We start from the raw sequence: 25,592 nt of genomic DNA on the forward strand, positions 1-25,592 counted from the left end.
ATAACAGGCATAAGGGTGATTGTAAAGGGCTCCTCAGATAGAGATCCCCAGTCCTCTGTAGAGAACAGGTGTTGAGGTGACAGGAAAGGGCTTCTCAGATGGAGATCCCTGGTACTTCGCAGAGAACCGGCATCAAGGTGGCAGGAAAGGCCTCCTCAGACAGAGATCCTGTCACCAAGATCTCTTTCACAGAGGCCATTCCTTTTTTCTATCGTTACTGGAGCTGTAGGTTCAGTGTGGCCTGCTTCAGCCCCAGGCATGTTCCCAGGTCTTGGAAGAAGCCCCCTGCTGGTCCCGGGCAGTGTGAGAAAAAGGAAAGGTCTGGTTTCAAGGGTTCTCTGAGCCTGGAGTTTGGGAAGCAGGTCCTTGCGCCACGTGATAAGCAGCAAGTGGGTTGGTTCTGATCAGTGATCCCTCCTTCTCGTCAGAACAAAGCCCCCCACGTCTCAGGCCTCTCCACAGTGGTCTGACTGGCAGGTGGAAAATTCTGTAAATAGCTGGTTTCCTGGCTAAACCCCAAGTAACCGAAGTGGAGATGAGAGGGCATTCCTAACTATGACTTGACTCTGGCTGACTGCACGTCCCACCGCCTGTCCCAGATACATCAGCCTGCCTGCGTGGCACTCTAACCGCACCTCCAGGGACAGCACCTTCTCCAAGCTGGGCACCCCTTCCCACTAACCCACTGCTTGGCACCCCTCTACCTCCGTTGCCCCAAGCTGCAGCTCCTCTGAGGGGCCTGCAAGCTTGTCCAGTGGTGACAACAACCCAGCCTGGAGGGTCCCAGGGCGAGGACCTCCTCCCAGGGTGCCCACAAGAGCTCCATTGTGTCAGGGTCAGCTGGAGCCCAGGGCCTACCACTTGCACTGAGACCTTGGGGCCACAGGGTGACCAGCCTGTCAAGCCCCACACGACCCATTCCCAGAACTGTGAGCCCCGACATCTACCATCCAGATGCATCTGGGTGCTGGCCTGACTCTCCTGCTGGCAGCGGGCAGGACACAGCCCTCAGCACAAGGAGCCCTTGGAGAAAGGATGTACTGCCTGGGCCAACCCAGTCAGATGGGAATGCCTCCCACAGGCTCTTGTTTTCAGAATGCCCTCAAGCTGAAACCATGGAGGCCAGGGGCATGGGGCCTCACATGCAGGGGCGGGAACGGGGAGTGGGCACAAGGGCACAATGGCCAAAGCAGTTTGTGCTGTTCCTGCCACCACCTGCTCACCCCCAGCCGCTGCGCTGCCACAGTCCAAAGACTCCCGGGAAGGTGTCCTGCTCTGCGCAGGGTCACATACTCATAGCTCTGAGACCCCTGCCTTCACGGAAGAGCTTGCAGTCTACGCTCTCGGGGGCAGGAGTCAGAGGCAGAGGACCAGCCTCCCAGTGAGGTTGCCCGCTGCCCCACCCGGCTCTTTGAAGGCCTCTTGAACTGCATGCGATTTGGGTCCAGGACGAATGTCGCTAAGTGTGGATTCTGTGTGTCTGTGAAGCAGAGGCTGTTTTCCACACGTTACGTATGAAATCCACGAGGGATTCCTTCTCCCACAGGGCCTGCAGGCGAGAGGCACACAGGGTCAGAACTGCAAACGCAGCAACTGGCGTCTTTTAGGGCCAGAACTTCTGTATCCACGGTGTCAGACAGGATCTCCAGAGAAGGAGAGCCAATAGGACACACACAGAGAGAGGTTTCTTTTAAGGGTGTGGTTCATGGGTTGTGGGGCTGGCGAGTGAACTCACAGGGCGTGCGGCTGGCTGGACACTCCGGCAGGGTCTGCTACAGTCTTGAGGCAGATGCCCTGTACCCAGGAAAGCTCATTTTTGCTCTGAGGACCTTCCACTGATTGGGTGAGGCCCACTCACATCTCCTTTGCTTCAAGTCAACTGGTTATACATGTTAACCGTATTTACGAAATACTCCCAGGGCAAATTCTAAACAAGTATTTGGCAAACAGCTGGGCACCATAGCCAAGCCACAGTGACACATGAAATTCCCCCTCAAAACATGGAGACCCCTTGGGATGCTCCTACTAGGGCGGAGACATACGAGCTCACTGGCCATCCTCATGCTGAGTGAAACTGACCCTGCAGAGAAAACACTGCTTCTCTCTGAAGCCTGGGAGAAGGAGCTGGTGGCAGTGCCTTCATTCCTATGGCCCGTCCTCTTCACAAGGTCCCATATGGCTTTAATAACAATGTGGCTGATCTGTCCAAAAGCTGGCCTCTGAGTGTCAGAGGTCTGGGCAGCATGGGGAAGAGCAAACAAGGATGTCCCCCCCACACATGGGTGAGGTCGCTGCCCCCTACAAGTCCACATTCGGTCCATGGCCCCTTTACTCCACCACATCTGCTCCTGCTCTCCCCTGTACCCTTGTTGCTAGTTCCTGGCCACCTGCTCGATGCTCGCTCAGGGGAATGGGGAGGAAAGAGTGTGCAGTTCATAGCGGGTGGTCTCTGCAGCTCAGGGCCCAGAAAGAGCTCTAGGCCGCCCATGCTGCCCAGCCAACTGGACACTCCCTCAGGTGGCATTGCCCCTGTGATCATGAGACTTGGCTGAGCACAGCCAGGTGGAGGAGGTCCTGACGGTGCCTGCTACGTGATGGGGATGTGAGTGAACGCTGAACGGCCTGTAACACAATCTGTTTTGACAGTTGTGACTGACCCAGCAAGGGCCGGCTCAAGGGCAGGAGGAGCTGTGACCACGGACACCACGTGACATCAGCAAGTGAAACGCTCAAGCAGGGGTGTTCCTGATGACCCACCCCCGGCCTCCTGGCCTTCCTGGACAGCACCCTTACTCTGGACGAGGCACAGGATATGGTGGAAGCACCCCCACTCTGGAGGGGCGTGGTGGAAGCTTGAAGACCCTGGTCCTGGTGGGACACCTCCCAACCATAGGCTTGGGTTTCTTCAGTCTCAGTGGGCAAGGACAGTCCCCAGGCGTGGCACCCATGGAGGGTCAGCAACACCTCTGCACATCTGAGTATAATCCAGAGGTGCCTGGAAACACTGTCGTGTCCCGCCTCTCTATTAACAGTCCTGTGTAGTTAGCGTAGGAGGTGCCTGAGTTAGGTCTGAGGAGCCCTGGGGCCGCAGCTACCACCAGTGAGCCTGGGACCAGCCATAACCTGCTCACCTCAGTGCTTTCCCAGTGGGGGCCCAGGGCCAAGCCCCTGACTCCAGCTGGGGGGGTGCAGACCACAGCCCCCAGGGCACAGGAGTTGGGCGAGTTTGACTAGGCCTAGGGCAGGAGGTCTGATGAACGTGGACAGTGTGGCCCAAAGGACCACCCCTCACTGGCAGCGGTTTCTCTGCTGGCCCCACGCCTCCCCCAGGCTCCCTGCCCAGGGAGCCAGATGCTGGAGCCACTGCAGAAACGAGCAGATAAACAGGTAAAGGTAGGTTTGGAAACTGCCTGTCAGAAGCCAAATGGGAAACTTTTGTTACTTTTGCTACCTTGTTTCAATACTGACCTGTTTGAAACTTTAAGAAGGAAAATAAATGCAACTTTTCAGGCTTCCTCCCATTCCCCTTGTTGGGTCCTGGAAACTGAGCTAGGAGTCCAGGATCACCCGAGCATCTCTTTCAAAGGGGCCAGCCCCCCCACCCAGTGGGTGACTCAGAACTGAGCAGCCCTGGGCAGCAGGGTGAGGCTCTGCATCGCCACATCCACGTCAATGTCAGGCCTGGCCAAGCGCGGGCACTCCTCAGGGTGACGGCAGGGTGCAGTCCCCACACACACACCTCACCCTCCTTCCTGACGATGCTTGGGTTCCACCACTGGAACGTTGTCCTACAAACACCTGTCCACCAAGGAGCACGGAGTCAGCAGTAGCTGCCCCAGTAGCCCTGCCCCAAATGATGGTGCTCCTGAGGGGGGTCACATCATCAGTGACTACAAACGCCTGTTGGTGCTGGGGGCTGATGTGGACGCCATGCTTGGAAAGGGCTTGTTGTTCACAAATGCCTTCACGTGGAATCTGGTATTTCCTGCAGTGTGGTCACAGGATAGCCATTTGGCAGACAAGAAAACTAAGGCTCAGGGGGAGGCAGCTTCTCTGAGACCTTCCACCTGAGCCCACAGCTCTGCCAAGGCTGGCACCGGCTCTGCTGGGCTGGACAGCATCACTGGGGTGTCCGAGTGCCTCTGGACAGTGCCCTTCCATGACTCGGGCTGCCCAGGGTCCTTGGGGGAATGAAGGCGCAGAGAAGGGAAAGACAAAGTGCCAGACCCTCATCACAGGTGCCTTCCCCAGTCCCTGGCCCCACCTGACTCCCAGGTGGAGTGCAAAGAGAGGGCCCAACCCCAAGGCCCACTCTGAAAGGTTAACATTGGTTGGCCCCCAGAGCCCAGCTGGGCCTGACCTTTCTTGAATGGGCCAGAAGAGGTGGTGAGCAGGACCCAGTGCAGCCGATTCGGGCAGGTTAGCCAGGGGAGGCTGCCTGGGGCTGGCCACCTGCAGGAGGCCTCCCAAGGATCACCGTCTAAACATTGAGGTGTGACCTGACCTGGGGCAGGTTGAGCCCTTGCTGGCAGTCCAGGCCCGGTGTCTGCCAGCCCGCAGATGGATGCCACCCCCCCCCCACAAGCAAACTAATGTCTGGGACCAAAATAGACGTCAGATGACAGCAGGAGCTGGCTGCACTCACAGCAGCTGCAGCTAAAAATAGGCGTGAAGGACCAACTCCCTCCAGAGGGTCCCAGTCCTCAGCCGTCCTGCCTGGGGGCCTGTGGCACCATGAGGTCACTGCGTTGCCTTTCCTCCGAGGCCCTGGCGGCCCACGCGCCGGTGGCCTTGCAGAGCCTGGACTGTGTGGCCCACAACCTCTACCCTCTGCTCTTCAAGGCCAGCTACTTGCTGGAGCAGGTGGACCTGGTGCAGGCCTTGCTGGTGCGCTGGCCGCTGGAGGAGTTCCGGCTCGGCGCGCTGCTGGGGCCGGGCACCGACCATCCCGAGGACCTGCGCGACCGGCCCTGCCGGCCCTGCCTGGAGGCCTGCGTGCGCGGCCTGAGGGGCCACGTGCTGCGCGCTGAGGGCCGCACGCATCTGCGGCTGGCGGACCTCACCGGCCTGCGCGACGTGCAGGAGCCGCGGTGCCGCTGCGGACGGACGCTGGGCCGCTGGGGCCGCACGGAGCTGCTGGCCCGGGCCTGTTTGGAGCTGCAGGCAGAGCCACGCGTGGCTGGGAGCCCCACCGTCGAAGTGCTGGCTGACCTTTTCGTCACCGAAGGCAATTTTGAGGCGGTGGTGCGCGCCCTGCGACAGGCGGGCACCGCGCCGCTGCGGTTGCTCTGCCCTTCGTTCAGGGCTGACAGCCTGCGCCCGGCCCAGCTACTGCAGGTGCTGCGGCTGGCGGGCCCCGGGGCACTGCGCAGGCTGGAGGTGGTGCACAACGTACGGCTGCATGCCGGTCACGTGGAGCAGCTCCTGGCGCAGGTGCGCTTTCCCCGGCTGACGGCGCTCACGCTGCCCGCCAAGGCCTTCGACGCGCCGCCGCTGGCCCAGGGGTCCGGCCCCCACGACGAGGACTCCCACCTGGCTGCCATCGCCAGGGCGCTCAGCCAGATGACCCAGCTCACTGAGCTCAGTGTGGCCTTTTCCACGCTCACTGGCAAGGTCCAGCAGCTGCTGGGGTGAGTGGGGGGTGAGGGCCGAGGGCGGGCCAGGGGCACCAGGGCAGACACAACGGTTGCATACCCTGCAGAGGGCTAGGCTGCAGATGCACCAGGAGTGGGAAGATGGGAGCTGTTTACATACCAGACCACCAGCTCCTACCTGCCCTGGGACACTGGAGTGGGCAGGCCAGCAGCTCCTACCTGTCCCCCACCCCAACCCTGGAGTGGGCAGGCCACCAGCTCCTACCTGTCCCCCACCCCAACCCTGGAATGGGCAGGCCACCAGCATCTACCTGTCCCCCGCCTCCGACCCTGGAGTGGGCAGTCCAGCAGCTCCTACCTGCCTCAGGACCCTGGAGTGGACAGGCCACCAGCTTCTACCTGTCCCCCACCCATGACCCTGGAGTGGGCAGGCCACCAGCTCCTACCTGTCCCCCACCCCCGACCCTGGAGTGGGCAGTCCGGCAGCTCCTACCTGCCTCGGGACCCTGGAGTGGGCAGGCCACCAGCTTCTACCTGTCCCCCACCCCCAACCCTGGAGTGGGCAGGCCACCCCCAGCAGTCCCTCCCTCAGAGCCAGGGGGAAGAGAAGAAGAGTGGTCGGCATGTGGGTAACCTGGGAAGGCAGAGAGAATTCAGAGGAGACTTTCCAGTTAGTGAGCAAAAGAGAAAGTTACCCGATAGCAAAGAAAGAAAAGAGAAGTAACCACGTAATCAAATCTTTGGAAATGCCCTCTAGGGCACTGTACCAGTTATCTGCTGCAGTGTAATGAGTTCCCCAACACTCAGTGGCTTTCACAAGCATCGTCTCTCAGTGCCAGGGATCAGGAACCCCAGCTGGGTGCATGTGGCTGGGGGTCTCCCAGGAGGTTGCTGTCAGCTGTTGGCTGGTCGGTGGTCTCATTTGAGGGCTTGGTGGGGTGGGGCCCTCAGTTCCTCACCACAAAGGCTTCCTGCAGGCTGCCTGAGAGTCCTCATGACTCTGTGACTGGTGACGAGAGAGACTGAGGGAGAGGCTGAGAGCCCCTGATGGAAGCTGTGGTCCTTGTAACCTGATCTTGAGTGACAGCCCATTGCTTCCGCTAGTGTTCTCTCGGTTAAAAGCCAGCCACCAGGTCCTGCCCATAATGGGGGGGGGCACCACACAGAACACAGCACGGGGAGGGGGTCCTTGGGCCACAAGTATATCTATAAAAACTTATTAAAATGTCAACTTTTCATTTCTTGAGCCAGTGAGTTTGAAGGTGTACTTTTCACATTTAGGGAATCCAGCCCTGGTGGTGTAGTGGTTAAGAGCTAGGGCTGCTAACTAAAAGGTCGGCAATTCGAATCTACCAGGTGCTCCTTGGAAACAATATGGGACAGTTCTACTCTGTCCTATACGGTCACCATGAGTCAGAATCGACTCAACAGCAATGGGTTTGGTTTGTTTTCTCTGTCCTGTAGGGTCACTGTGAGTCAGAATCGACTTGATGATAACAGATAGGGTTTTTTGGTTTTCTTTTTTTTTTTTTTTTTTTGGTCTTCTTCTTTGGGAGCCCTGGTGGCACAGTGGTTAACAGCTACAGTGAGCTATGGCTACTAACCAAAAGGTCAGCAGTTCAAATCTACCAGCTGCTCCTTGGAAACCGTACAGGGCAGTTGTACTCTGTTCTGTATGGTTGCTATGAGTTGGAATCGACTCGCTGGCAAAGGTTTTTTTTTTTTTTTTTTTTGGCTACTTCTTTTACACAAAGAAAACCCAGAAACTGTAGACCTGGGCTGGCTAGGGGCTCCCCCAGCAGACATCTGGGCCCCTCCTCACACCTCAGGCCTTCCAGGGAGAGGCAGCTAGGGCATGGAGTCTCAAGTGGGTGGTCAGGTGGCCTTCAAGCAGGTGGCTGGGGCAGTGGGTGGAGGCCAGCAGAGGACCAGAGGTGCAGAGGGCCTGCGGTGGGAGCATGGCGCTCGAGGGTGCATGCAAGGAGGGAGTGGCCAAGGCAAGCAGAGGGAAGGACTTGGCTTTTCCTGAGCAAGAAGAGCCCTTGGAGGTCCTGAGCCTCATGCTTCCCAAGACTCACCCTGCTCCTGGGGTCCACACAACAGGCCTGAGAAGGGAGCGGACAGGGCAGTTGGAACAAGAAGACCACCCACTCTGAGCAAGGTGCAGGGCAGGTGAATTCCACACACAGCCAGGCCTGGTCAGGCCCCTGGCCTAGATGACCCTGGACTGGACCCCAAGGCCTTGCTCAGAGCAGGGCCAGGCACTCTATTCCCTGCTCACTCTCACTGTGCTCTTCACCCCTCAGCGTGCATAACCTTCCTGCACATAACGCATTCAGGAAACAGTGTGGCACTGAAACAAACGCACAGCGGCCTGTTTACCCTGAACCCCAGCACGGGCACCGCCTTCTGCAAACAGGAGGCAGCTGATTTTCCCCACAGAACCTGCAATGTGAATACGCGGAGGGGCAGGGTGATGGAGACCAGCCCTGGAGGATGGTGGGAGAGGTATGGGTGGACAGGTTGGCAGGGAAGGCAGGAGGCGCCCCTCTCCACTTACGAGGGTCAGTTCACACACTGTCTCCTCCAGGAAGCCTGCCCTGGTAGCCCCTCCTGTGGGACCTTCCACCAGAACTCACAAAGTAGAACTGGATCTAAACCCTACTCCCCGGCCCTCGATTTCCTTTCTGGGCACCTCTGGTCTTCGTCTGAGTGCCCTTGTATGTATGGCAGGGCAGGGAAGGGCCAGGGCCAGCAAACTCTCTGCAAAGGCCAACAAGTACACCAGGCTCCGTGGGCCTAAAGTCTGTCACATGACCCAGACAATAGGCAAACGAATGAGTCTGGCTGTGCTCCAACAAAACTTATTTATGAACACTGAAATTTGAATTTCAAGCCATTGTCAGGTGTCTTTTTTTTTTTTTCCACCTATTTAAAAATATAAGAACCATTCATAGCCTGCAGGTGTACAAAATCCAGCCTCTGGCTAGACTTGGCCCTTGGGCTGCGGCTTGCCAACCCCTGGGATAGACAATCAGTGATTGATGGCTATCCCCCCCACCCCCACTTCAGTCCTCCTTCCTGAGACCCTTCTCTCACCTCTGCTGCTTCCACCTTGCCCGCAGCCCCCTGCAGACCCCACTTCGGACCCTGGACCTGGCCAACTGTGCCCTGAACTATGCAGACATGGCCTTTTTGGCAAGTTGCCCCCACGCTGCCCACCTGGAGGTGCTGGACCTTAGTGGTCACGACCTGGTCAGCCTGTACCCATCCACCTTCTTCCGGCTGCTCAGCCGTGCCGCCCCCTCACTGCGGGCCCTCACCTTGGAGGAGTGTGGCATCGGGGACCAGCACGTGAATAGGCTCGTCCTGGGCCTGAGCCCCTGCCTCCAGCTGCAGGAGCTCCGGCTCCTGGGGAACCCGCTGTCAGCCCGTGCTCTGCGGAGCCTCTTTGCTGCCCTCTGTGAGCTCCCTGGGCTGCGGTGCATCGAGTTTCCAGTGCCAAAGGACTGCTACCCCGAGGGTGCCACCTACCCGCAGGATCAGCTGGCCATGTCCAAGTTTGACCAGCAGAAGTATGAGGAGGTGGCGGGGGAGCTGCGTGCGATGCTACTGCGGGCTGGCCGGGATGACATCCAGGCTTCCACACCCCTCTTCGGGACCTTCGACCCCAACATCCAAGAAAGAAGCCAGGAGCTGGGGGCCTTCCTGCTGCAGTCTTTCAAGAGCGCTCTGGAGAAGTTTTCTAGAGCGTTAGAGCAGATGGAGTAGGCCCTGGAGATGGCGCCGAGGATGGGGCAGCTAAGCATCGGTGTGGGGGCCACAGCGAGCCTCCGTCATCACCACTGGGACTCTGTCGCAACCGTCCTTCCAGGCGGCATGGCAGACTCAGTGTCAGCACAGCAGGGATCTTGGAATCCAGGAAAAGCCCCCAGGAAAGGGAATTGCACCAGGGTGAGCAGGAGAAACCCTTCCAGGGCAGGGAGCAGAAAGCCTTGGGAACTGCGGGGTGATTGTTGAGGCCACGGCCCAGGTGGCTGAGACAGGGAAAGGAAGGGGCACTCCAACATAAAGTGCAGCAGAGAACAGGGAGGGAGGGAGGGAGGGAGGGCGGAAGGGGGAGGGCTAGGTAGGCCCTTGCACCCCACAGTGGTTCTCAGCATGGGAGGAGGCTCATGTCCTGGTGTGGGCCCTGCTGAGCTGACAGACACCTGCTGCAAGCTCAGCACAGAGCAACGGCTGTGGGCTGCTGATGGCACTTCTCACTCGCGCTGCTTTTCCCTCATGACCATGGTGCAAGAAGGTGAGTGTGGCTTTCAAGTGTGCTGTCTGCTGGCTCCAGTCCACAAGGGACCACAGGGACAGCTGGCCTGGAGGGCGAGGACAGGGCTGCGATGACCACCCCCTACAACCTTCGTGTCTTCAAAACAGCCAGACTCTTGGCCCGGAAGGCCTCTGAGGGGTAAGGGTGCCCCCGGGGGGAATTTGGGTTCTGACGTTGGCAGGTTTGGGGTAGGAGTGGCTAATCATGGGGCAAGGAAGACAGCTGGACTTGGTTTCTGCCAATATCTGACTTGTACAAAGGTCCAAGTATCAGCATGACTAAGCACTAATAAAACAGAAGAGTGGTTGATTCTGATACAGTTTTTTCTTAATGGCATTCAGAAACGTTTTTAGCTATAATTTTTTAAAAATTGCATTTTGGTGAAAATATACTTAAAACATATGCCACCTCAACAACTTCTACATGTACAGTTCAGCAACATTGATCACATTCTTCAAGTTGGGCAGCCGTTCTCACTATCCGTTTCCAGATCATTCCAAGAACCTCAGTGCCCCCTGAGCAAACTTCCTCTCCCCTCCCTCGCACCCCTGGAAACCACTACTCTTTGGTTTCTGTATTCTTGCTGATTTCATACATGCACGCTTGTGAGGGCAGAAGGGCTGGCTGCCTCACAGCCCGGTGGGCTGGGAAGGGCAGGGCTGCAGTTTGGGGCGGGAGTTGCAGTACAGAAGCAGGAATTTTACAGAGGACAGAGGATTCTGGAATGTCACAGGGACTATTTGGGTGGAATTGGGTTACAAGAACATGGAACCAAAAGTGCTTTTTTAAGACAGTACCCCAATGGGCTCCTTGTGCTCCATGTGGCCTATTTCTTTTTGAAACCTCACACATCTTGCCTTTAATAAAGTGGTTTGGTTGTACCCAGCACCCTTGGACTGGCCTTGCTTTTGTCATCATTTTGGTTGTGAACCGAGCAGTGAGGGGAAGAGACGCTTGGTGCCAGCATATCCTTACTTCTTGGGGTTTGGTGGTGATCACAGTCCCGGGAGCTTAAAGCCAGACTATCATGATGCTAATGGGGACAAAGTCAGTGTCTTACTGCTGTGCGAAACTTGGGAGCTGAGCGAAGCAGACACAGGGACCAGGGTGGCAAGCGAGAGCCCTGTGGGATGGCAGCCCTGAAGTCTGGAAAGGTGCTATGATTCACCTCTTGTCCTTAGCCATAAGCTTCTCCACAGGTGGGGGCAGCGGAAGGTGCTGGATGTAAAGCCCACGGGGAAGCTCTGGCAAAGATGCACAGAACAGCACTGGGCAGAGGGGAAGGGCACCTCCCATCCTCACCAGCCCCCCGGATCTGGCTCCCCACCAGGATGCCAGCCTGGCAGATGCAGACCATGGGGAAGAGGGGACTGGAGTAATGGGCGCTGTCTTCTCTACGGATGCGTGTTCACAGGCTAGACGCTGGTGGCCATGGGGCCAGGGCGGATGGACAGATGATGGACCCTGACTGGGTGAGATTCACTGATGAACCTGAGCTAGGAGTGAATCAAGGGGTCTCCTGGGGTAACACACAAGCCCAGGAGCTGTGGGTGTGGCCACTCTCCACACACTAAGGGAGAGAAGACTGAGGCAGCTGTGCAGGTCTGGGACAGGAGAACCACCCCTAGGCTCCCAAGAGGTGCTGATTTGCCATGTCCAGTCCCTCTCAGAGGTCTAACTCCACCTGCATTCCTGCCCTTTGATTCACAAAATAGCCTTAAAATGAATGCCTTTTAACGGTCTAAACTAGCTTGAATTGACCTCTGTTCCTCGCAACCGGAGTCCTAATTTATACAGAAATATAGCAACTATTTTTGCCACATGTAGAATAAAGAGAGGGGCACTTTTGGCAGTGACCCACCTAACCCAGCTCAGGTACTCAAACAGGACTGGACCCACATCTGGCCAAGCAGACCCAGCAGGCCCAGCAGCAGCCCCACCTGAACTGCCTGACAGACGTCCCTGTCCTGGCTCAGGGTCCCCGTGTCTCCTCTAAGACATCTGACCACCTGGCTGAGCGGGCAGCCACACAAGGACCGGCGAAGATATGATTTCCACTCACATACTACAGTCATTCTGTTCAGGATAACTGCCTAAGTGCTGCGGGGCGTCCCTTCTGCTCACACAGAAATACCTGCATTAAGTAGGCAGCTCCTCATGACGGGAACGCATGTGGCACTTATTCTTTATAAATCCATGTGTGCTCATTATGGATTTGCTTTTACGCAGTGGAGTCAAGACAGTGAAATGAACTAGAAAGGCTTTTCCTCCCTTCTCTTTACTTTAAAAAGAAAGATGATCTTAGTAAACTATTAAGCAGTTAGACTTTGTTAAACAATCCAACATTGAAATAAAGTCAGTTACACATTTTAATCAAACATAACTTCTTTTTAAGAACACAAATTTTCTGGTGTTTTAAGTGAGTCTTCTTTAGTAATACAGTAATATCACGTCTCTGTAGTAACATCACATCTCTGATGCAATAATGGCAGAACTGTCTCCTTATAATCCTGAAATCAACACTCTATCTTTCTCTGTGTGTTACGTGTGTGTGCACAAACAAAATATACACAAGAATTATATATCTATGAATTACGAGCCCTAGTGACACAGTGGTTAAGAACTCAGCTGCTAACCAAAAACGTCGGCAGTTCGAATCCACCAGCCGCTCCTTGGAAACCATATGGGGCAATTCTACTCTGTCTTATAGGGTTGCTATGAGTCGGAATTGACTAGATGGCAACATATTTTTTTTAAATCTATGAATTCTCCACCACTTATCTGTCAGTTTGTTGTACTGTGGTAGCTTGCGTGTTGTTGTGATGCTGGAACCTATGCCACCGTATTTCAAATACCAGCAGGTCACCCATCGGGGACAGGCTTCAGCAGAGCTTCCAGACTAAGACAGACTAGGAAAAAGGACCTGGCAGTCTGCTTCTGAAAATACTGGCCAGGGAAAACCTTATGAATAGCAGCCGAACGTTGTCTGATATAGTGCTGGAAGATGAGCCCCTCAGGTTAGGCACTTGAAATACTACTGCGGAAGAGCTGCCTCCTCAAAGTAGAGTCGATCTTAATGACGAGGATGGAGTAAAGTTTTTGGGACCTTCATTTGCTGATGTGGCATGACTCAAAATTAGAAGAAACAGCTGCAAACATCCATTAGTAATTGGAATATGGAATGTATAACAGATGAATCTAGGAAAACTGGAAGGCATCAAACATGAAATGGAACACATAAAGATTAATATCCTAGGCATTAGTTAGCTGAAATGACTAGTATTGAAATGAGAAACGGAAGAGAAATGGTGTCGCATTCATCATCAAAAAGAACATTCAAGATCTATCCTGAAGTACAACACTGTCAGTAATAGGATAATATCTATATGCCTACGAGGAAGACCAGTTAATATGGCTATTATTCAAATTTATGTACCACTAAGGCCAAAGATGAAGAAATTGAAGATTTTTACCAACTTCTGTAGTCTCAAATTGATCAAACAGGCAATCAAGATGCATTGATAGGAACTGGTGGCTGGAATGTGAAAGTTGGGAACAGAGAAGAATCAGTAGTTGGAAAATATGGCCTCGGTGATAGAAACTATGTCAGAGACTGCATGTTAGAATTTTGCATGGTCAATGAACTATTCATTGCAAGTTATCCTTTTTGAACAACATAAACTGCAACTATACACGTGGACCACATCAGATAGAATACCTAAGAACCAAACTGACTGCATCTATGGGAAGAGACAATGGAGCAGCTCAATATCATCAGTCAGAACAAGGCCAGGGCTGACTGTGGAATAGACCATCAATTACTCCTATGCAAGTTCAACCTGAAGCTGAAGAAAATTAAAACAACTCCACAAGAGCCAAAATACAACCCTGAGTATATCTCACCTGAATTTGGAGACCATCTCAAGAACAGATTTGACACATCGTATATTAATTTATATTAACGACTAAAGTCCAAACCAGTTGTTGGGTGGCATCAAGGACATCATACATAAAGAGAGCAAAAGTTATTCAAAAGACAGGGAAGAAACAGAAGACCAAAATGGGTATCATAGAAGACTCTGAAACTTGCCCTTGAACACAGAGCAGCAAAAGCAAATGGAAGAAACAATGACGTGAAAGAGCTGAATAGAAGATTTCAATCAGCGGCTCAAGACGACAAAGTATTATAATGACATGTGCAAAGACCTAGAGTTAGAAAACCAAGAGGGAAGAATACGCGTGGTATCTCTCAAGCTGAAAGAACTGAAGAAAGAAGTCAAGCCTTGAGTTGCTACACGGAAAGATTCTCTGGGCAAAATATTGAATGATGCAGAAAGCATCAAAAGAAGATGGAAGGAATACACAGAGTCACTGTACCAAACAGGACTGGTCAACGTTCAGCCATTTCAGGAGGTAGCATATGATCAAGAACCGATGGTGTTGAAGAAAGAAGTCCAAGCTGCACTGAGGGCACTGGTGAAAAGTGAGGCTCAAGGAATTGATGGACCAATGGAGATGTTTCAACAAATGGATGCAGTGCTGGAGGTGCTCACTCACTGTTTTAGTTACCTAATGCTGCTACAACAGAAAAACAAGTGGATGGCTTTAAGAGAAATTTATTCTCTCACAGTCCAGGGGGCTAGAAGTCAAAATTCAGGGTGCCAGCTCCACGGGAAGGCTTTCTTTCTCTGTCAGCTCTGGGGAAGGTCCTTGCCATCAATGTTCCCTTGCTCTAGGAGCTTCTCAGCACAGGGACCGCAGGTCCAAAGGATGCGCTGCTCCTGGCACTTCTTTCTTGATGGTAATGAGGTCCCTCTGTCTCCTTACTTCTATTTCAAAAGAGATTAACTCAAGATACAACCTAATCTTATAGAGTTCTGCCTCATTAACATAACTTCCTCTAATCCTGCCTCATTAACATCATTGAGGTAGGATTTACAACACATTGCAAAATCACATCGGATGACAAAATGGTGAACAATCACACAATACTGGGAATTCTGGCTTAGCCAAGTTGACACCCATTTTTGGGAGGACACAATTCAATCCATAACACTCGCCTAGACCAACAAATTTGGAAGACAGCTACCTGGCCAACTGACTGGAAGAGATCCATGTATATACCTATTCCAAAGAAAGATCATCCAACAGAATGCGGAAATTATCGAACAATATCACTAATATCACACGCAAGTAAAACCTTGCTGAAGATCATTCAAAAGTAGTTGCAGCATTACATCTGACAGGGAACTGCCAGTAATTCAAGCTGGATTCAGAACAGGACGTGGAATGGGGGAATATCACTGATGTCAGGTAGATCTTGGCTGAAAGCAGTGAATACCAGGAAGATGTTTAACTGTGTTTTATTGACTAGGCAAAGGCATTCAAATGTGGATTGTAACAAATTATGGGTAACACTGGGAAGAACGGGAATTCCAGAATACTTAATTGCGCTCATGAGAAACATGTACGTAGACCAAGAGGCAGTTGTTCAAAAACAAGAGGATACTCCACGGTTTAAAAAGATGTACATCTGGGTTATATCCTTTCACTATACTTATTCAGTCTGTATGCTGAGGAAATAACTCCAGAATCTGGACTATATGAAGAACAGGGCATCAGGATTGGAGGAAGACTAACAACCTGTGATATGCAGATGACACAACCTTGCTTGTTGAAAGTGGACTTGAAGCACTTACTAATGAAGAACAAAGTCTACAGCCTTCAGTATGGATTACACCTCAACATAAAGGAAAAATCCTCACAACTGGACCAATATGCAACATCATGATAAAAGATTGAAGTCAAGGATTTAGTTTAACTTGAATTCACAATCAACACCCATGGAAGCAGGAGTCAAGAAATCAACAACATATTGTGCTGGGCCAATCTGTTGCAAAAGACCTCTTTGAAGTGTTGAAAAGCAAAATGTCACCTTGAAGACTAAGGTGTGCCTGACCCAAGCCATGGTATTTTCAATCGCCTTGTATGCATGTGAAAGCCAGACAGTGAATAAGGAAAACCGAAGAAGAACTGATGTCTTTGAATTATGGTATTGTGAAGAATACTGAATATACCATGGACTGCCAGAAGAAATAACAAATCTGCCTTGGAAGAAGTACAGCCAGAATGCTCCTTAGAAGCAAGGATGGCAAGACTATGTCTCACATACTTTGGACATGTTATCAAGAGGGATCAGTCCCTGGAGAAGGACATGTACAGGGTCAAAGAAAAAGAGGAAGTTCCTCAATGAGACTGCAATAATGGGCCCAAGTGTAACAGCGATTATGAGGAATGTGCAGGACTGGGCAGTGTTTCATCCTGTTGTACACAGGGTTGCTATGACTTGCAATCGACTTGATGGCACCTAACAACATCAACAACAACCTAATTCTCTATGGGAAACTAATTTTGCTGTACTGAGCCAGTGTCCAAATGGGTGTGAATTATCCCAACATATTTATCTAAACATTGAAGGGAGCAAGGCTGAGAGCATGCTGAATATTAGAAAAGAGAGTAACACTGAAGAGTTCACAACGCCTTGAAAAATCCATAAAATGGGTGACTGTATTTTCCTTGTTTTAAAGATAAAACCAAGAGAAAAGCATTAAGTGGTTTGTCCAAGGACACACAGCAAACCAGTGGAATAACTGGAACTAGAACATCAACTAACTCGTTAAACAAGGGTATAATCCACCAGGAATCCACTAGATTACTAGAGAAACATTCTAGTCCAGATTTGCCTAAAGAAATTTCCTTTGATCAGATGAAGTGATGGTGATATAGCAGAAAGACATGCTGAGTGGTCAGGGAAGAAGCATCATGCCCTCTGAGCAGAGCACATTGGCCAAGATCCTGGAGCTGAAGGCCCATGTCCATTTCAGGCAACTGACTTCAGCCCTCTGAGCCTGGTATGAAGAACAGTTCTAGGACTGAAAACAACACATGCATACCCCACAAATTATGTAAGACTTAGAGCACAACATGTACTTAACCAAGAGTAGCTCTAATGGTTATGACTATTACCCTGAATTGAACTAAGTTTCCAATAACCTTAACGTTTTTAATAGCTTGTCTTATTCCAGTGTACGCAGACAGACTGGGATAGCAGGAGAGCATGGGATCCGTAACAGGTAGCTAACCTTGCTCCAGACCTTGCATGGCCACTTACTAAATAATCGTACACAGGTCACTAACAGCTACGAAACTAAAGTGCCTGGGTTCATGTCGGATCCAACATGACCACCTGTATGACCTTGGCAGGTTACTTAACTTTTGTGTACCCCAGCTGCAGCTCCCTCACCTGTAAAACGAGGGCAACAGAAATGCTCATCACATGAGATTGTGAGGGAGTATCACCTCATGAGTGGATGCAAAAAGCACACAGTAAAGGCCCATTCTGGTTCTGTGAAAAATGGGGTAGTAAGTGCCCTGCCTCCCTCTCAGTTTGTGGTAAAAACAGATAAGGTATTTTAAAAAATTTGTAATGAGTAAAGAATCACATAAATAAAAAATGGCATTATGACTTTTAAAGGGCAAGCATTTTTTATTATACATCATTGCTAATAAACACCTGCATATTAAATATAGACAAGGCCAAATTCCAAACAGATACTATAGGGTACCAACTGGATACAAAAACACTTGGTGGGTTTTGAATTTTGTTTGCTTTTCCGTTGGAGTGGGAGAGATCTTCAAAGCAACATAAAACCTTGAGGATATAACGTGGCTACTTTTTACTACCACCTGTTAAGCACTTTTATCCATAATCTGACAACTTCTAAATGTAATTTTGGGAGAGAGAAAAATAATTCAAGGAAGAAACATAATTTAGGGAGCGATAAAAATAGATCAAAAAAGTACTTATGGTGAGATCAACTTTGTATTTTACTTTTTTAAAAAACAACTTTCACCCTAGAACTAAAACACGAGATCATAGCAAATAAAATACTGACAGCTTAAAAAAATTCTCCAGAGAAACCATACTCTCAATAGCTGAAGAGCGTGGAAGAGGAAGCCTGTCCCCCAGAGGCCCGACAGGGAAGACACACTGCAGAAGAAACGGAAGACTCTGGGTACCCCCAAATGAAAAAGCTCCATTTCATTTTTGTCTCACTTTTCCAGTATGGCTTTCTCTACTCTCTTAAACTTCTTCAGTTCGACAATCAGCTCCCAATACTTGAGGTACAGCCACATGAGCCTCCCATTCTGGCGTTTGTTGGTGTTCCAGACATCCCCACAGTACGTATCATGTTTAAATATGTCAGTTAGACCAGTCACCATCTCCAGGTCAGCAGCAACTGGGTCAACAGATGCACGGACCAGCAGGCTCTTCTCTATTTCCAGCCGCTTGCTGCGAGGGAGGACCAGGCTGCAGTAGATGTTCTGTCTCTCCACTAGAGCATCTTCAAACTCCCTCAGCAGCAGCCTAGCTCTCCTCTGCCAGTCTTCTTCCCTTTCCAGGCAGCTCTGGTACGCACTTCTCAAGGGCTGCAACTGCCTCTTTTCTTGCATGACCTGAGCCCGTTCCTTTTCCAGAAGCTTCTTTTCTTCTACTAACTTGCGGCCCTGAGAGATAAGGGCTTCCCGGTAACTAGTTGTTCTGTTTTGTTCCTTTTCAAGTTCCAAAGACAGCTGTGCGACAGCCCGGCGGTTTTCTGAGATCATAGCGTGGTACTTGGCCTCGAGATCTCGTTGGAAAGCAGCTGTTCTCTGACGGAATGCTTCTCTCTCCTTTTCTATTTCTTTCTGGGACTCCCTAGACCAAATCCAACCTGATAGGAGTAAATGGGGGAGAAAAATATTACAGAATGAAAACTCAAAGCTGAAGTTCTGTAATCTTTACTTAAAGAAAACACAAAGACAGCATTTCAGTAAAAGCTTAAGACCTCAGAGGTACAAGATAACACTTTGTCACTTTGAATGTATGGAGCGTTATATGGAAAGTTATCTTAAAATCAGGCAAGGGCTGTGTAGGCCTAAAAAACAAATATGGCAAGAGTTCCCCCCTCAGTCTTCTAAGAGTCTAAGAAAATCTACAGCTGTTTCTTCTTGCTGTTAAGTCTATCACTATTTGCCCCAGTGCCCCCAGGTATTACGGCAAAATTTAAAAAACGAATATGGGTAGGCTTCAAATGCTATTGGCCAGGTTATTATAGAACTGAGTCAATTTCCAGGTGTGTTCTGCTCAAGCCCAAGATGCCTGCTTGTGCTCTGACAGGGGTGCATAAAAATAAGGTGGATGAGAAGTTCAACCTCTAGGCATGGTTTGGTCTGCTTTCCCCAAGCTGGAGCTCACACACACCAGGGCAGGAGTGAGGGTTTGGAGAGATAAGCCTGGCAAACTGAAGAGCAGCCTGTCTTTGTCTTCTGCTGCGTGGAGAAACTCAGTGCCCCACAGAACCCAGGACACAGAAAGGGAGTCTCAGTGCCTGCAAAAGTCTGTTGGATTCTGGATGCTCCTTTCATGCGGAGTCTTCAGCTCTCTCCACATCCTAGTAACAACGAGAGTTTGGTGTGCTTCACTAATAAAGCCAAAGACAGTACAGTGATCTTTCAGCGCTAGAGGGAATCAACCGCATCCTCTAGTGAGGCTGTTGCCTGAGTTTAATAAGTGTCAGAGCAATGCTCCTGAGAAGGCTTGCTCAGCCTGTGCATGCTATAAGCAGCATGGATTTGAGTCCCCTGGAGAAGAAAAGGGTTGTTCAGAAAAATTTCAAAGCCTGAGGTCCAAAAGCCAACAAGGTCAAGTTTATAGAGTTTTAACGCAGTGTTTATACTAAGATCTCAAAATGTAGCCAGGCTGCTCTCATGCAATTCTCTCCTTCTATCCTGACCCCCCACTTCCTTTAACCCCCTGACAGTCTGACTTCCTTCCTCTGGTATCAATGAAATGGCTCTCGCAAGGTCATCAAAAACATTTTAATGACTGAATTTAAAGCCATTTTTTACACTGTATTCAACACCCCACCTTGGAACCAATGGAGTTTCTATCAGCTGCTCAGGTTCTCTTCCTACTTCTTCATCCATGCTGCTTGCACTGGTTCCTTTTCCTCTACCAACACCCAAGCTGTGCTCCTTGCCATTCAGTTCTTTTCTCCCCAGGTCCCTTAGGAATCTTATCTAGTCCCTAATAGCAACTGTCCCGCTGTGTGAGCAAAGCAGGGAGCGGTCCCCTGCTCTAGTGTCCCCTCCCCTTAACCTCTAGCCCTCTAGTTGATCTACATACCTATCAGAATGGGTAAAATAAAAAACTGTGACAACACCAAATGCCGAAAAGATGGGGAGAAACTGGATCACTCATATATTGCTAGTGAAAAGGTAAAATGGTACAGCCACTCTGGGAAACAGTTTCTTAAAAAACTAAACATGCAACTACCATATGACCCACCAACCACATTTCTGGGCATTTATTTCAGAGAAATGTAAACGTATGTTCACACAAAAACCTGCACATGAATGCTCACGACAGCTTTATTCATAACAGCCCAAAACTGGAAATAACTGAATGTTTTTCATTGAAAGGTTAAACTGTGTTGTATCTAATACTACCCAGCAATAAAAAAAAGGAACTACTGATACACTGAACAACCTGAGTGAATCTCGAGAATTATGCTGAGTGAAAAAAAGCCTATCTCAAAAGGTTATATACTGTATGATTCCATTTATAAAACATACTTGAAATGTCAAAATTATAGAAATAGAGAACAGATTAGTAGTTGACAAGGGCTAAGGAGGAGATAAGGGTGGGAGGGTGGTCCGAGTGGTTATAAAGGGGTAACATAAGGGATATTTATGATGGAAACATCCTATATCTCGACTGTGTCCATGTCAGCATCCTGTTTGGGAGATTGTGCTGCAGTTCCACCACTGGGGGAAGATGGATCAAGGGGGAAGTTGGATCTCTCTGCACTCTTTGTTATAAAAAAACTTTTTTTTTTTTCTTTGTTATAGCTGTACGTAAATCTACAATTATCTCAAAATAAAACGTTAAATTAAAAAAACAGAGTTGGACTAAGTGAACTCTACCAGTCCCTTCCAGCTCTAAGACTATGTGTTTTCCAGGACACGAAAGAAAAGAGGTAAGGGCATGCAGGAGAGGTAAGAAGAAAATGCGGAGAGAGATGGGGAAGGAAGAAACAGAAAGGCTAACAGAAAAGTAGGAAAAATATCAAACCAAACCCATTGCCATCAAGTTGGGTCCAACTCATAGTGACCCAATTTGACAGAGGAGAACTTCCCCATAGGGTTTCCAAGACTGTAAATCTTGACCAAAGCAGACTGCCACATCTTTCTCCCATGGAGCGGCTGGGGAGTTCAAACTGCTGACCTTTTGGTTAGTGGCTAAGCGCTTTAACTACTGTGCAACCAGGGCTCCTTGTAGGAAGAACAGGATGACAGAAGAGGTGTGGAGAAGAGAGAAATCTGCCAAAGGACTGGAATACTCAACATTTTCCCAATGGATGGCGGCTTACGCCTCATTTCCTCAGCCACCCAGATTCTTCTTGTAAAGAAATTACCTTTCAAGCACTTCATCAGGGGAGCTACCCAGGGTAAGAATTTCTGCCAGGGATCACTGCTCTTTTAGGCAGGCACAATTATACTGACCTCTATACTGTGTTAAAAGTTACATAGTTCAATATTTTAAATGATCAAGCTAAAACTAGCCTCTCTCGTCAATAAACTAAGCAATAATGTTTACCAAGTATTCCGCCTTTACTCCTAGACCATGCTAAGGGAGTGGTTAACACCATATACTACAATATAACTTTTCAACGTGTAATAACACATTTCTAGAAAATCCTTGTAAGAATGCAAAGTCAGAAGTTATCTCTCATGATATTACCTAAGCAAAATAACCGAGAAGATAAAACATTCCTCAGCCTTTCTAAGGGATAGAGAACATCATTTCAAAAGTACAAGAAGGCAAGAATTTCAAAAGTAAAGGTTATCATGAAAGATTATAAAAGCTAGAGCCATCTGAAAAACAAACAGAAAATGAAAGTCAGGACCTCCTGAAATCTCAATACCAATTAATTATTACACTATTACATGAAATTTTAAGCCTTCTGATTCATTTACCAAGGTAGAAATTCATCAGCCTAGCCACAGGCAACAGGTAGTCTTTCCAAGTGTTTTGCAAGATTGCTGGCTAGTGAGCTTTTAAGTGGCAGTATCCTTAGGGCTGCATTTGGATCAGCCTGTGTTTCACCAAGAAGCAGAGCCTGGTGCAGATCTACTGAATTACAAGTAGCTGCTCTTGTCAGCCTCCGCTTCAGTGTTAAACCTGTTGGACCAAGAAATCTTGGCCCACAAAAAGCCACAATATAAAAAAGATCACTACAATTAGAGGGCTATTTTTGCTTTTCTTCCAACTGATTATTCAATTACTCAAATTCTTAAGTGCCAACCAAAAACCACGGGATATGAAAAAATAAAAAAACAACCAAATCCTGAACATCAGGGAATTTATCAAATAGTGGATGTGGCTAAGGGCCAGAGAGTCAATCTGTACGTGACCGGTAAATTCCCAGAAGTGGTGCAAAGTTAGTTCAAACTAGAGAGAATTTTTGGTTTCATGGATGAAGTCTACCAAAGATTGATTTCCCAAACATTAAACAGACATCCAAAAGTGGTTTTCCTTTATGCCTTATTCTTCCCCATCACTCCTTGTGATAGCAAGTGAAGCAAGAAAACCACGATCAGAGCAGTGAATCCCTGAAAGGAAGCTCACACTTACTAGAAGCCACTCCGCACAAAATGCTTGTAAATATTCATTTAGTTCTCACGACGATTTGAGGTTAAGTGTGATTAGCCACCTCCCTTGGACAGAGAAACTGGGGCTCCGGACGATGAAATAATTTTCCCAAGACTAAAGTAGGGTGTGCAGTCGCACCGTCAGTTTCCAAAGACTCGGGTCTTTCAGCTCCCCACCTTTTGCTTCCCTCAGCAGTGCTCCATGTTCAGGCCAGAAAATGTAAATGCTATGAAAACCATGACTTACGAAAAGCGGCCAATCCCAGCATTGGAACCAACAGGGCATAATTCCATCTGCTTCCATCACCCCCTTCAGCCCGGGAATTGGGCCGGATATTCCAATTTGGGGGGTCATTTAAGTCATTCATTGAAATATACCTTTAAGTAAATAATAAAAGCATTAACATATAAAAGGAAAAAAATACATATGTCACAATTATATCACTATATCATCTACACATATGTAGCACAGCACTGAGCCCTATGGGGTTTGAGGAAAAACAAGGCTTTAGACAAAAGCAGCTCACAATATAGTGGGGTAAAGTGGGGGAGAGAGAAATGTCCCAAATAACTCAAACACAGGCAGAACAGAGTAAGTTCTCTATTATAGGTACGTTTAAAATTATGGTTGTACACAGGATTTATCATCAATTCAACCAAAGTGGAATGTTGCTGTACATACTCTTTCACATGAGCTATTTTAAAAGATAATCATCATTTCAACAGGCAGAGACAGAAGGAAAGGGTCTTCTAGAAGAAGTTGTGTGAGGAAAGCTGGAAGGTGTGAAAACACTAGTGGCTTCAGGCAGTGAAGAGCATCTCCCGTAGGCACAGGGTGTGTGTGTGTGGACTCGAGGTAGTGCCAGAGAAGGCTTTCAGCCCTCCATGTTTTCCACTGGGGGTGATGAACACCAAGATTACAGATAGTCAGCTGAAGGTCATGGTACGTGCTCAATAACAAAGCACAGGTCTAATGTTAGTATGAATTTCCTAAGTACCTACACTACCCACCAGCTGCAGTCGAGCTGACTCCAACCCACGGCAATCCCATGAGTGTCATAGTAGAACTGGGATCGATAGGGTTTTCTGTCGCTGGGTTTTTCAGAAGTAGATTGCCAGGCCTTTCTTCTGAGGCACCTCTGGATGGACTGGAACCTCCAACCTTTCAGTGAGCAGCTAAGCTCCTTAACTGCACCACCCAAGGACTCCAAGTACTTACACTAGGATGAGCATTTTCAAAACAGAATAGTGAGCGCTTTTAGCTGGTTTCTATGTGATTTGCCAGAAGTGATACACACTCATTACAAAAAAATTCAGCACAGAACACATAAGAAAAAACGAATTTAATTCAATTTTTTAAAATTTTAATAGATTTTTAAATAATTCTTTAAGGTGTAAAGATATGAAATTACAACAGGCGATAGAAAAACGCCAAAGAACATACGGCTCGGAACTTAATATTAAGAGGACTGTGGTAACCACAGAATAACAAAATTAAGTATGTGAACATACTAAAACTAAATAAATTTCAATAAACATCTGGGAAGTATCATATTCCTTTTCCCCAAGCCAGAAAAGTCCACCTCTGGGGCATGTAGCCTAAGTAAATAATCATTAATAAACCCTTACATAACTGTATTCTTTACGGTGTTATTTAAACTAGTGAACATTTGGAAACAACCTAAAAATCAACAAAACGTAAATGGTCTGTTGTAAACTTACTCAGTAAAATATATCAAAATCATGTTCGTGAAGACTATGTTCAGGAACCAAAAAAGCCTGTTGCACTCGAGTCGGTTCCGACTCACGGAGACCCTAAAGGGCTGAGCAGAACCGCCCCACGGGGTTTCCAAGGAGCGTACGGTGGCTTCGAACTTGCCATTTTTCGGTTAGTGGCCGTACCTCTAACCACTGCGCCACCAGGGTTTCCGAAAAAAAAAACACTACCGACCCAAAAGTAAAATCAGGAGGAAGTTAGTAAAGAGCCTGTAAGCCAAGGCGTTCGCACGGCTTTCGGACTGACCCCCCGCCCCCCCCGCCCCCCCCCCCCGGCTCTGAGCACCCAGCGGCCGACGCCCAGTCCCAGCGCGACCACCGCCCCGTCGGATTCCGACCGGAGGCGGCGGCCGGCCTCGACGTCACTCCCGGCGGGGGCCTTCCATCTGCGGTCACTCCTGCCGCCGGTCGCCGCGGACGGAAGTCCCCGGAGGGCGCGACCTCCACCTGGCAACACCGGCACCACCCGGGGGCTGTCAGACAGGCCGATGCCGGCACCCCAGCCCCCAACATGGCCTGGGCGGCCCGGCCACCGAGCGCCGCTACCTACCTCCGGGCCGAGAGCGCCGGGGCCTCTCTCGCCGGTTCCTCCGCGTCCCCTCAGCGCCGGGGCCTCTCTCGCCGGTTCCTCCCGTCCCCTCAGCGCCGGGGCCTCTCTCGCCGGTTCCTCCCGTCCCCTCAGCGCCGGGGCCTCTCTCGCCGGTTTCTCCCGTCCCCTCAGCGCCGGGGCCTCTCTCGCCGGTTCCTCCGCGTCCCCTCAGCGCCGGGGCCTCTCTCGCCGGTTCCTCCCGTCCCCTCAGCGCCGGGGCCTCTCTCGCCGGTTCCTCCCGTCCCCTCAGCGCCGGGGCCTCTCTCGCCGGTTCCTCCGCGTCCCCTCAGCGCCGGGGCCTCTCTCGCCGGTTCCTCCCGTCCCCTCAGCGCCGGGGCCTCTCTCGCCGGTTCCTCCGCGTCCCCTCAGCGCCGGGGCCTCTCTCGCCGGTTCCTCCCGTCCCCTCAGCGCCGGGGCCTCTCTCGCCGGTTCCTCCGCGTCCCCTCAGCGCCGGGGCCTCTCTCGCCGGTTCCTCCGCGTCCCCTCAGCGCCGGGGCCTCTCTCGCCGGAGCCACCCCCTCCCCTCAGCGCCGGTTCCTCCCGTCCCCTCAGC

The 25,592-nt window shown here is 50.2% G+C and overlaps 2 protein-coding genes across 2 annotated transcripts; one reads left to right on the plus strand and one right to left on the minus strand.

Moving 5' to 3' along the window:
• Positions 1-1,180: 1,180 nt before the first annotated feature.
• Positions 1,181-9,977, plus strand: LRRC14B (leucine rich repeat containing 14B). Its single transcript, XM_049858310.1, has 5 exons — positions 1,181-1,381; positions 3,331-3,393; positions 4,612-5,630; positions 8,720-9,548; positions 9,895-9,977. The coding sequence occupies exons 1-4, from the start codon at positions 1,181-1,183 to the stop codon at positions 9,363-9,365; spliced, it is 1,929 nt and encodes a 642-aa protein (XP_049714267.1). The 3' UTR covers positions 9,366-9,548; positions 9,895-9,977.
• Positions 9,978-12,347: 2,370 nt separating this feature from the next.
• Positions 12,348-25,586, minus strand: CCDC127 (coiled-coil domain containing 127). The gene is made up of 3 exons (XM_049859466.1): positions 25,001-25,586; positions 22,922-23,052; positions 12,348-18,692 (listed from the first exon to the last, which is right to left on the minus strand). Exons 2-3 carry the CDS (start codon positions 23,040-23,042, stop codon positions 18,031-18,033), a joined length of 783 nt encoding a protein of 260 aa, XP_049715423.1. The 5' UTR covers positions 23,043-23,052; positions 25,001-25,586; the 3' UTR covers positions 12,348-18,030.
• Between the last annotated feature and the right edge of the window lie 6 nt (positions 25,587-25,592).

This window comes from Elephas maximus, chromosome 2 (assembly GCF_024166365.1).
Source record: "Elephas maximus indicus isolate mEleMax1 chromosome 2, mEleMax1 primary haplotype, whole genome shotgun sequence".
Lineage (NCBI taxonomy): Eukaryota > Metazoa > Chordata > Mammalia > Proboscidea > Elephantidae > Elephas > Elephas maximus.